General features: G+C 42.9%; 1 protein-coding gene across 1 annotated transcript; it reads right to left on the reverse strand.

Annotated features, from left to right (window-relative positions):
- Positions 1–1,149: 1,149 nt before the first annotated feature.
- LOC104479085 (pantetheine hydrolase VNN2) lies at positions 1,150–10,811 on the reverse strand. Its single transcript, XM_086744207.1, has 8 exons — positions 10,770–10,811; positions 8,105–8,347; positions 7,870–8,000; positions 6,583–6,775; positions 5,694–5,985; positions 4,330–4,703; positions 3,992–4,162; positions 1,150–2,688 (listed from the first exon to the last, which is right to left on the reverse strand). Exons 2-8 carry the CDS (start codon positions 8,315–8,317, stop codon positions 2,536–2,538), a joined length of 1,527 nt encoding a protein of 508 aa, XP_086600333.1. The 5' UTR covers positions 8,318–8,347; positions 10,770–10,811; the 3' UTR covers positions 1,150–2,535.
- Between the last annotated feature and the right edge of the window lie 1,516 nt (positions 10,812–12,327).

Below are 12,327 nucleotides of genomic sequence, written 5' to 3' on the forward strand. Positions count from 1 at the left end.
GTAAGTGCCTAGCTGTTTAACTTTCTGTGAATTCAACAGGAGCTGCTCTAGGTGAATGTGATTTGTTGCGTCTCGCATTCATTCTCTCACTGTTTCTGTATGATGAATGTTTCTGTAGTTTGAATAATTTGAAATTTGCCTTTATTACAAAACCTCGTATTTTCTAAAACTGAACTTCATCTAATCACTGTGACCACCAAGTTCCTCAACTGAAGATCTGGTTGGGTTTTTGGGTCCTCCCTGAGAATCCTTACCCAAAAGCAGAGTTCAGGGTTGTTGCACGTTAAAGTGGAGGACCTATTCTGAGACTGCTGAAACTGTCCATATAATGTCATCCTCTGCTTGATTTAATTCTTTATCATCAGAAAGGACCACTCCTCAGTGGTCCATTTTATGGCACCCTCATTATCCTGTGCAGCAGATCTTCAAGACTACAGGTCAACCATTCTTCAAATTGGGTTTTAATTTTATTTTCAAAGAAGCTTGGACTTCTGCATCCCTAATGGATGAGGTTTGAGAGTCCGTTCCTGATAACCTATAAGCTACTTAATGAGCAATGTCAATTGTATCCTACTCATTTCCAGTTCTGACAGCCTAAGATATTCAGCTCTGCATGTTTCTGGGAAGTACTCCATACTTCAGAAGTACCAGCAAGCAGTATGTGAGAGATTTTTATATTCAATTATTACAGCGTGAATAGTGACAAAGAAGTAGAACATAGTATAAACTCTATCCTTGAACAAAGAGAAAACATTTATTTTAAAATCTAGTTATTTCCCCAGGAGTCTTATCTCCCTAACCCTAACTGAGGAGCTTGAATAGACTCTCACTGACTCTTTTGATACAGATGGTTTAGGGAAGTTTAACCAGATATATAAAGATAAATCTAGCAATAACATACTGAATGTCTACAATCCTGTTTGATAGAGGTCTCCTCACTGTATTCCTTTTCAACTTCGAAAGATTTTTATAAATTCCTCATCCGTTTGGAATGCAAGAAATACTCATTTTTCAGAGCACCAGCAACCTGCAAAGTATTTGTTTGTTTCAAGAGCGCCAATGATGTGTCTGTGGTCATTTCTCTCTAAAATGCCCTCATATTCTTCTTTTTTTTTTTTTTGTAAATTAGCATGTAAAGCTATGGATGCCAGTGAAAAAAAGATTTTAATCAAGAGATTTGACTGCAACAACAAAAACAAAAGGCAAATTGCATTCACATGCCACTCCAGTAGCGGTTCCTCTTTTTTCTTTTTTTTTCCACATGAGCAATGAGGTCAGGTAGTAAAAGCATGCTTCACCCGAAGCACAGCCAAGGAGTAGACGGAGGTGAGCAGCAGGACGTGAGAAAAAGAGTTGCAGGAGGGAAAAAGCAGGGTTCAGGGACAGCAGGGAGAGTTATGTCTTCAAGTTAAAAATCTTTTTAGCATCTTTTTCAGTACTGGACTTTATGTGTTAGAGTAGCTCTTGCCTTCCCGGAGCGACGCCTTGACCTCTCCCACGGAAGACGGCTGAGTGAGCAGCGCTGAGGATGGACGGGGAAGCACCACTGTGGGGATGACCCCTGGGGCAAAGCTCCGGGCTGCTCTGGTGCAGAGACTTTTTGCACCATATGCGCCTGACTGTACCCAGTGTAAACCAACAGACCTGTGTGGTCGGCGGGATGACACCACAGACCTTCGTAACCAGCATGCTCAGTCTCCTTCATCCTTCCCAAACCGTTGCCCATTATAGACAAGACAAGGGACTCCTGAAGTGTACCAGACTGGCTTGGGGAGCAGGGATCAGCTCCCACCCTTTGGCGTGGCCCTCTACATCTTGAAAATCTGGACCCCATAAGCACTATGCACCCAACAGTAATGTGGGATTAGTACTGCCATGAGTCCGTCATAATCTCTCTTGGCCATAACCTCCTCTGTTTAATGAAAAGACTTGTCTGGGCTACAACCACCAGTCAGGTGAGAAAAAGGTGAGGTGCTGGACAATGCAGCAGCAAGCACGGCCTCGATGCTCTGCCTGTCCTGAATAACTGCTCCTAGGCAGTACCGTCCCTCCCCTAAGTATGAGCTCAGCTTCTTTATTTCCAGGATGAAACAAGTCCCGGAAGGAGTTTCTGAAGTTGTGTGCTGAGAAGCAAGAGCAGATGGGAAAACAGAAATTGTGATTTCAACAGCTTCTGGGTAACGTACATTGGTGTGCATGGGGTGAGAAGCCACAGCATGTTTCTTACGTGCCACATTTAGGGGAACTCAATGCCAAGCACATTGCAGGCTGCATCCCAGTGACAGGAAGGGCAGTAAGCGCAAAAAACTGTAGGATAAGCATTAATACTAAAAAATAGTTGCCCTGGCTCAAGCATGATTAAAAACATCTGTCATTGATATAGGCACATAACAGAGTGATCACATTTCTTTCTTCTAAATAAACCCAATGGCTGCAGCTGCTGAGCAGAAGTGAAAGACTGCAGAACATAAATGACATAGGATAACTGCCACGGCTCATGAGGAGGTGGATCACTGTAGGAAATTCCCTTCCTTTCTATGGTGACTGTGTAACAGCTAAGGAGTTACGTTTTGGGGAGGTTCGCAGAGGATGCGGCAGGTCCTTTTCATAAAGTCTTCCAAAAAGCGTCGCTGTTAAGAGAGGTTTCGATGTGCCATGCTTACTTTTCAAACGTCCATCATGTAGCACCTAGTTGAAAAAAGACAGGATACTAGTGTTCCACTAACAGAGTAGGAGTATCGCATGCTGCAGAAAGGATAGGCCTTAAAGGTTGAATATTTTGATGCAGCACTTTTAAAAGACAATTGTGAGAACGAAAGAAACCAGTATTTTCTCTGGCTCTGCCGTAGCCTTCCCACATTTATTTGGACATGAAGGTCTTTAAAAATTCCTTGAACTCTATCTTTGGAAAAAAAAAAGATCATTTTCTCTGCCTCATGAGAAGGTGATAGTGACATTAACTGATTGGTTAGGTTCTCATTAGTTATTCATACACGGTGATGAAGGTTATATACATATCTAGGACAGTGATTTGAAATCTTTTTTGACTTGTAGACCCCAAAACAATTTCCAGATGGAAGAAGTAGAGAATTTCAGACTACTGGCCATATGTTGTTTTTCTTAGTGACTTGTTACAGATTAATTTGAAATCACTGTTGTCCATAGACTGTGAACAGCTACACCTTTTTAAGAGCCTCTGTGACAAACCATAAACATGTATTTGTTAAGAAAGTTTTGTTTTTTTTTTTTTAAATTAAGCCATGATCATATTTCAGCATATTACAAAATCCTTTGATGTGTATGTTTTTACAGAAGCCCCATTCAAAACAAATCTGCAGGATGACCAATGTTTTTCCATTCTTTACCTTGTAAAAAAATCACCCTGGCTTTCCCTAAATATTTTCAAGTCTTTTTCACTGTCTTCATTGTCTCTTGTAAGCTATTAAGTACTTCTTCCAAATCAATTAAGATTTCATCTAGCCTCTTACATAAACATAATCTAAGGTTTATGAATGAAAACATGTTTTGGCAAACATATATACTGATGTTTCAAATAAAAAAAAATAAACCCTACAAAGCCCTCCAAAATCCCTTTTAACATTTTTAACTGCACAGGATCTCTGCTCTTATGCATGATACTTATTAGTATTTTTTCTTTCTTGGATAATTTCTGTAGAGTATTTGATTTCTTTGTTTCCTAAAATGCCCATCAACATAAACCTGTAGAAAATAGATCCCTGAAAGCTGCTATTTGGGACCTGAAGTGGGAAGGCATATTTACTAAAGAAAACACTGAAGAGATTCTTGGCCTTAGCATTTATACATTCTCATTGGTAAGGATTAATTCAATCCATCTGTTTAAATGTCCCCTTGAGTTACGATCCGCAGGACTAAAGAAAGTTGTTCTTGGATAGGACTTTACTGCCATATCAGTTTCCAGCACCACAGCCTAGAAAACTTGCATCAAACAGCTCACAGGGTGCCCCATTACCTCGAACTCCCCAGGGGCCAGCTCCACCCCACTGTACAAGACTTCTGGAAAGACGTAGCTAGTGCCAAAGGTGCCACTGAGGGAGAACATCTCAAACTTGGTTTCAGCCGTCTCCACTGGCTGCCCACACGTGTTCAGGTCTGTGCTCTTGCACTTGAGCAGCGTGCATATCTGCAGGGAGAAGGTTACAAAAAGGCAAAATACTGCTAAGCTTTCAACAATCGAGAGCTAGATTTGGTAACAAGAAAAGTTCTCACGATGTAGTAACAGACAAATATTTTGGGTTGTTTGCGATGTAGGCATATACAGCTCGCACTCACCCCCACAAAACCAATTACCTGCCAATGGTATTTTATGAGAGAACCATGAAGCCCATCAAATGCACCCAGGACATAAACTTCATCTTTGCTCTTGTTTGACATCCTATAGACCAAATGACAGCAGAGGTCTCCTTGGCAAACCGTGTAATTGCCAGCTTTGCGCCTGAGTTCACTGAAAGTGAATATATCCCGCCGGACAGCTCCCAGAAAAGTGTCTTTTTCTCCAGGTAATTTCTTGATGCTTGTGGCATACGAGCTCCAGTTGACAGCAGGGGGGTAGGTGGGAGAAAGATGAGGGCGTGCACTCAGCTCCGCTAGCAGGAGACGTCCCTCCTCAGTCTCGCTGTCGTAATGGTAGGTGGCGGGTCCCTCCGGTGTGAACAGCCCACTGCCTGCCAAGGACACCCACCAGCCCTCCATCAGCTGGCAACCCAGAGCGTGGCTGGGCAGGGAGGCCAGCTGCCTCCCCTGTGCCACCCCAGTGTGCTTTTTTGGTGATGCTATTTGCAGTCAGGACATTATGGAGAATTTCGAAAAAAAAATTTGAAGTGCAGAACCACTAAAATACCTATCATAGTTTTAAAATATTACCTAAACTTCACAAGTTTTGTGTTTTGCTGGATCTTGAATCTGAGCCTTATATGGCAATTTGACATGACCATGCCCTTTTTTTTTTTAAGAACTTAGGTTCCTTTAAATATTAATCAGAGATCTAAGAATGGCATATTTGTCAAATAAGAAAGCCATGGGAGCAATTATGCTTCATGGAAGGAAACCCAGGGCTGTGGCCTAAACTCAGCTCAGTCTATTTAGGGCAGTCAAAAATGTCCCTTTGTGGCTTTCACTTCAGCTTCAGAGGAGAGTTACAGGGGAAGCTACAGCAACATTTTGTCAGTTTACAGAAAAAAAAAAGTGGCAGTAAATATCTATTCAGATAAAACCAAAACATAAATATCTCTCATTCTCCAGCAGCCACAAAAACTGGAAAATGTTTTATTCAATATAGAAGAGGAATCCTTCTTCTGGTTTTAGGTTATTAAGTTCTGTTTGAAACACTTTTTCTCCATTTAATTGTTGATTGAATTTAAAAAAAAAATACTGCTTCTAAACAAGAGGTTGAAAATTTAAGTGAAACTTTGTGCTATTTTTGAAATAAAATTTCACTTTTAAATTTTCAAAACTTAATATCATGGACTTTTTAACTTTACCTCTCCCAGAACATTACACATTTTCTTGCCTGAAGCTGTTTAGTACATTCAATACAATATCAAGAAGATTTTTAGTCTGACTGAAACACTATTTCCACTGTTTGTAAAACATTTCTGCCTGCTTCTGAATCCAGTACTCTGAAGACAATTGCCCTTGTCCCAAATGCAACTCACCTGTCATTGCCAAGTCGATGTTGTGAGTGTTTGCTGAAAGTAAATTGACACCCATGCCCATGGCCCAGGCAGAGTGAAACTCAACCGCAGTCAGAAATGGCAGGACGTTCATCCAAGCCGTCGGGAAGAGCACAGTGTCCACCTGCAACTCGCTCACCAGGACCACAGCAGGCTCACGGAAAAGGATGTCAAAGCAAGTGAAAATACCAAACTTCCCAAAGGGAGTCTCAAATGTGATGGTTTCTGGCTCTTTTGGGTAATTAAACTGAGTTTCTCTTCTAAACAGGTTGTACTGCAGGTGAAGAAAATGGCATATTAGAAACTAAAAGTCAGACAATATTATGAAAAGCTTCTTTTGTGTCTGAGATAGGCTTTAAGGCAACACTGAGAGTCAAGATACCTGAACTGGCTGGCACAGCAGGTTTGCTTCCATCTAGCCGACCCTCTACCCATGCAAAACAGGGTGGCTGTGCTCCAGCTGCCTCCTGGAAGCAACGCCTAGCCAATGTTAACTGCTAAACCTTGCCAAGACATCACCTGCAAAAGTGCTATCTGGCTTGGCTAAAACTGTACCAAGGACCAGCTGACATTTACTGACTATGGAAAACTGTCGCTGCTTCTTTTCAATTTACTATCATAAGTGTACCTCTTAGGTGTTTGGTATCCAGCATGCACTCTACACCTGCGGTAATCCTGGGAATAATGCCTGATCAATCAACACTTGCCTACGTTTCCTTCTGGCCATAAGACCCTTGCATCAGATCATCCTGAAGTGGTTTTTGCTCTACAATAATGTAAAATTATTGTGTAAACCAGATGAAATTGGTGCCAGAGAGATAAAAAATGTATTGATAATCCATTACAGGGTGATGATGAAGTGTCTCCTTACCTTATGGTAACGAGCCACCAGTTTCCCCTCTGGGTCAAAGACGACATCAGTGTTGTACTGATAGCGACCGTCGCTGGGGCAGCTGGGATCACTGGAGTTGCACGGCTTCTTGTCCCCGATGTTTGCAACCACATAGATGGAGTTATTCCTGGCCATGCAGCTGAGTCGTTCCTGCACTGGTGCCGGAGCAAATCTAGTGCATTTTTGGTGAAAGAAAATTGCCAAAGAATTTTACAAGCTTAAGTTCAGATGTGGAAGAAATGCATTAAAAATTATCATTACACTAATGGCATATCCCCTGGCTCTGAAAAAAAAGGATAGAACAAATCATAGTTTCTGTTCATTTTCTTCTCAGTTCATTGTATCATTTTAAATTGACGATCTCTTTTAGCTTTAAAAAATTATTTCCCTGTGTTCTTCTTTCTTGTACCCTTAAGAGTGTTATTTTCTGTGTGGATATAATTCCCAGCTAACACACATACAAAGATACAGACAGCCTCGGAAAACAAGGGAGAGGATAAATCAGTACACAGTCATAAACTTAAAATAACTTAAAAATAATTTCTCTGACAGATCTAAGCCTTGATTTCAAAAGACTATTTTAGTCTTTTTAAGACTCTTCACTCTGTTTAAGGCAGCTGCCCATAAGCCTTTAGTAGAAGTTGCCACAGCATTTATAGAGCTGAGGACTCCTGAAATCTAGCTTCATAAAGCCTCAGAAGAGAAGAATACAAAAGCTTGGCTTAGACACGAACTTGGTGGTTTTGATGTCCCCTCCTGACACACATTCAGAGCAGCCCTGTGTATCACAGCAGTCTGTGCACACAGTCAGATTTCTAAGACACTTCTTTCAGATCTAGATAAATATTATTTTGGGCAATTTGATTTAGAAATCACCCAACCACATGAGCTGATGACTGAATTACCTTGTCTGTCTACGCATCTGACATGATAATAAATTAGCATGTACTTACGGAAGATTTTTTAAATGGACTGAAGTGAAAAAGTTTTACATGTTTTTGTTTTGTTTTTTTTTTTAAATTGCCTAAAATGCCAATTTTCCTCTTTTTGCGTTTTTTTTTAAAGTGAGACTGTCTCAGTGTTTTTACCTTGCATATTCACGTTACCACTTAATTAAAAGTTCTTTTTGATGCATCTCATTTCTATGGTAATTGGGATTTTTAATAGATTAAAAAAATAAGTGGTTCTTTGGCATTTACTGGGAGCAGCTTATGACTCCATGAGACCCTAGTTTGAAAACACAGAGATCACTGCAAAAAAAATCACCTTGTGGGATCAGTGCAGGGAGTCCAGTTCACCACTGGATCAGGGATATCCTCCAGGTAGGGGTAGATGGTTTCTCTTGTGAAACGCCAGCCATAAATGCCATCTTCCGGGGTCACAATGATGTGGGCACCCTGACACAACGGCCTCCGTTAAGAATTCACCCATCAACAGACAACCAGGAGGGTCAGAAGGAGCAGAAAACACTCATCAACAACTCTCACCCTACACCTCGTACCTGCTGGGCGGCTTCCTTGATGGCTCCTTCCAAGACATCCATGTTTTTGTTCATCAGGGCCAAAGCCTTATCGGGAGAAACAGGCTTATCAGTGTCATCTGGCAGGATGACGGCATGCTCGTAGACGGCTGCAATGAAGGTCTTGGAAGCAAGGGCCTGAAGGACTGTGAGTGCAAACACTGCAGCGTGCAGGAGAGGCCGAGATGGGAGCATGGCTGGTGCCTTGCAGCTCCTGGATCAGGCCTGGGAAATATATATTAGATAGAAAGAGGAGGAGCAAAAAGTAATAAGTTTGCTTTGGAAATAATCTTCTATTGAGTAATCTGGGAAGCTACAGTTTAGTTCTGCCAATAATCAGGTCATTTATTCATAGTAAGTCAAAGAAACATTTGTACAAATTGGATCTTGTTTCCAATTTGAATCACTATAAATAAAAAGTGAAAAAAAGGCTAAAAGAAGCATGTCAGAAGAATGCAAATCTACAACGGGCTCCATGGAAGGAGCACTTGCATGCTCCATTTGTATATGCCTCTTCCAAACCTATCTTGGGGCGAGCCCAGACTCCCCTGGTTACAGCACACTACTCCATATAACCTTACTGTGCATGGCTACCATCAGTTAAACATTCAGCCGGTGCTGAAGCAGACCACCTGTGTGAAGTACAGCCCTCATGCTTCAGAGTGCATTTGATTCATCTATGCTTATGAGACACGTGGTCCTGCCATGCCTCTTGCCTTTGGCCAAGGGCGTATTATAGTTGTAGTGGGTGCCCTGAGAGCATTCTCTCTCCCAGGCCCGTACTGCAATATAAACTAACTCTTGAACTGTGCAGATCTCACTGCTTAGAGCTAAGATACTCACTTGTTTTCTAAGAAAGAAACAACCGATTTTTTTTTTTAGAATTTTTCTTACAAAAGGCCATATTGAACAATAAGCAGTTTGAAATTACTCGTACAAAGCAGGGGTTTTTTTCTCATGGAAAGCAATTTTTGCATAGTATTCTGGACATAGAATATTAATACTATAGTTTCAGGTGCTTTATTAAAAAAATCTTTCTTAGAACCCGTGGTATGTTTGTGAGGGTAAGGGAACATAACCTGGCTAATCATTTACTGCTTGGCAAGAAACAAAAGAAAATATTCTTCATCCTGACAATATCTTCTTCTTCACTATGTAGTTTCACCCAGGAGTACTATTTTTGTCCATCAGCACCAAGGCCACCTCAAGAGAAACCAGCATGTCAGTGTCCTCTGACAAGACCACGCTGTGCTCGTAGACGGCTGCGACATAGCTGTCCAGGGCACAGGCCTCCAGAGCAGACAGCACCAAAAGTACGGCAGAGGCACGAGCATTAGGAAGCCCCATGTCTGGAGCATTGAAATCACCCAAGAGGAGGACAGGGGCAAGCAAAGACAAGGGGCTTTAAAGGAGGAAGTGTTGCACAAAACCTGGGAATTCCCCAGAGTGGCAGAAAGCCAACATTAGGAGAGGCAATCACCCTGCCAGAAAAGTTTCACAACATCAAAGGCAAGAGAGCCGCCAGCATTGAGCAATTCTGCCTTACACCACTGACAGAGAAGTCACTGCTGTGCTGCAGCTGAAGAAACACATAACTTGCCAGATCTGCGAATGCTTCAGGCGTGGCATTGTTGTAGTAACGCAGCTCAAGGCAAGCCCAGGTGACAGCAGAAAAACAAGGCAGCGTTTGGGAAATCTCAGCAAAGACCAGCATGGACTCATTCCTGGGCGAACTCGAGGGCGCGGGGTGCAGGCAGGGCTGCCGGAGGCAGGCGGCCGGCTCTGAGCTCGGTGCTCCCTCAACGAGCACTGCCTGTCCCACTCCAGCTCAGCAGAGCACTGGCTAAGAGCTGTGTGGCCGTTGTGGGCTGCTCCACATCACAGGGGGGCTGCCAGGCAGGCTGGTTTTTTGAGCAAACCCATCAGCACACTGGTGAGTAACTAAGCTCTGAACATCTCATGTCCCCAAAGGTCTCTCTTGGAAGAGCATCATGAATGGGAGCCACAATTTCTAAATTTTGCCTGTTGCAACCTGCTTTCTTACATCTACAGATCACTTCAGCAGAAATCATAGAATCATAGAACAGTTTGGGTTGGAAGGGACCTTCAAAGGTCATCTAGTCCAACCCCCCTGCAAGGTGCAGGGACATCTCCAACCAGATCAGGTTGCTCAGAGCTGCATCCAACCTGGCCTTGAATGTTTCCAGGGATGGGGCATCCACCACCTCTCTGGGCAACCTGTGACAGTGTTCCACCGCCCTAATTGTAAAACATTTCTTCCTTCTATCTAGTCTAAATTTACCTCTTTCTATTTTAAAACCATTACCCCTCGTCCTGTCACAACAGGTCCTGCTAAATAGTTTCTCCCCGTCTTTCTTATAAGCCCCCTTTAGGTACTGGAAGGTCTCCCCGGAGCCTTCCCTTCTCCAGGCTGAACAGCCCAAACTCTCTCAGCCTGTCCTCATAGGAGAGGTGCTCCAGCCCTCTTATCATCTTTGTGGCCCTCCTCTGGACCCTCTCCAACAGGTCCACATCCTTCTTATGTCGGGGGCTCCAGAGCTGGAGACAGTACTCCAGGTGGGGTCTCTTGAAGCTAAAGCCACATATGCACAAAATTCACTTGTATCTGGTTGCCCAAGTTTCTTACCTTCTTTGGTTCTGACTCAGCTGTCAGGAGATGCTTTTTTTTTGCTGGACTGTCCTCGAAGAAGTGTTTATTGCTATTGTTGGTTACACACAGCCCTGTCTTTATACAGACTGAGTCAGTATATGGATAATGGGTAACCTTGGACAGGATTACTTTCTGTATACTTACTTCACACAATAACACATTTCACAATGATAGATGTTATGCAATCTTTGTAGAAAAAAAAAGAATTTCCTGTCGTAATGGCTTATGCCAGTCTTTTATAGGAAAATACTCAACATGCAAATGTACCTAAAACAAACCATGACAGCCTTGAATCAAATCCTGAATTCAAGATACCCACCAGATTCAGGGTTAGGATCATATACTACTTGCACACACATTCCCTTAGCCAGAGGACTGGTATCAGCAGTGAACAGGCCTGGAGGAGCTGCGTCTCAGCTCCGAGTTGGCCACGTGCTCCAGCTGAATCCCTTCTGCATTGCAAGATGAGACCTTCTTGTGTCCCATAGCCTCCCTTAAATCCAGATCCTTTCCCTGGGAGAGAGTTGCAGTATAACTCACCAGGTTCACAGAATCACAGAATCACAGAATTATCAAGATTGGAAAAGACCTAAAAGATCATCCAGTCCAACCATCACCAATACTTCTCAGCTAAATCATATCCCTCAACACAACATCCAAACGTTTCTTGAACACCCCCATGGTCGGTGACTCCACCACCTTCCTGGGCAGTGCATTCCAGTGTCTGACTACCCTTTCCGATAAGTAATATTTCCTAATGTCCAGCCTGAATCTCCCCTGGGGTTCCTGGGGGACAAGTACAGTGTCTGCACGGAGTTTGGTCCCAGGGGAAGAGAATCACACTGGATAATCCCTTGCTGGACTGAGTCCATGGTCAGACAGTAACTGTCTCCAACAGTGGACATGGCTTTAAGAGAGTGTGGCTCTGGCAGCAGTGACGTTGAGCTTCATGAGTCAGAGTACATTGTCTGGGGCTTTTGATAAGCGTGTCATCATGTTAGACATGACACTATGTTATGTCACACGTGAGTATCCATTTACATTTGAAAACAGAAAGGTTCATACGGGGCACAGCAGTGATAATCAGTGCTGGAGTTAGGATAGGTGTTTGCACTCCCAACATCTCACCAGCTCCATAATAGAAGTACATGAGACAGAGGACTTTGAGACCACCATGCTGAGACCAGGAATGGTGACAGTGGGGAAAAGGAAGGAGAAATTAGACTAATAGGGGTCTCTGACCACTCTTAAAGACACAGCCACAGAACATGCACATCTTTATACACTGATATGCTGAAGGAAGGTCACCAGGGTCCAGCAGCAGCAACAAAGCACAGGTCTTTGGGGCAGAAGAGGAAGCAAAGATGTGAATAGTTCCTTCTCACCAGGAGTAGCTGGTCTTAAGTAGAAATCTAAACCTCCTAATCCCGACAGCAAATTTATCTGCAGGGCAGCACCACTCAGGATTATCAGGATGGAGTAAAGTACAAGGCTTATTTCACATACACTGGTGTTATACAACCAGAAGGAAATA

Source organism: Chlamydotis macqueenii, chromosome 3, assembly GCF_036417535.1.
Source record: "Chlamydotis macqueenii isolate bChlMac1 chromosome 3, bChlMac1.mat, whole genome shotgun sequence".
NCBI classification, from domain to species: Eukaryota; Metazoa; Chordata; class Aves; order Otidiformes; family Otididae; genus Chlamydotis; species Chlamydotis macqueenii.

Bases quoted from the DNA above. Each gene is read 5' to 3' on its own strand.
- LOC104479085 (XM_086744207.1), bottom strand. From the start codon at position 8,317: ATGCTCCCATCTCGGCCTCTCCTGCACGCTGCAGTGTTTGCACTCACA. The intron at 5,986-6,582 runs GTAAGGAGACAC...CTTCACCTGCAG, and splicing joins TGGTGGCTCGTTACCATAAG to TACAACCTGTTTAGAAGAGA. The intron at 2,689-3,991 runs GTAATGGGGCAC...TTTTTCAACTAG, and splicing joins TGGCCCCTGGGGAGTTCGAG to GTGCTACATGATGGACGTTT.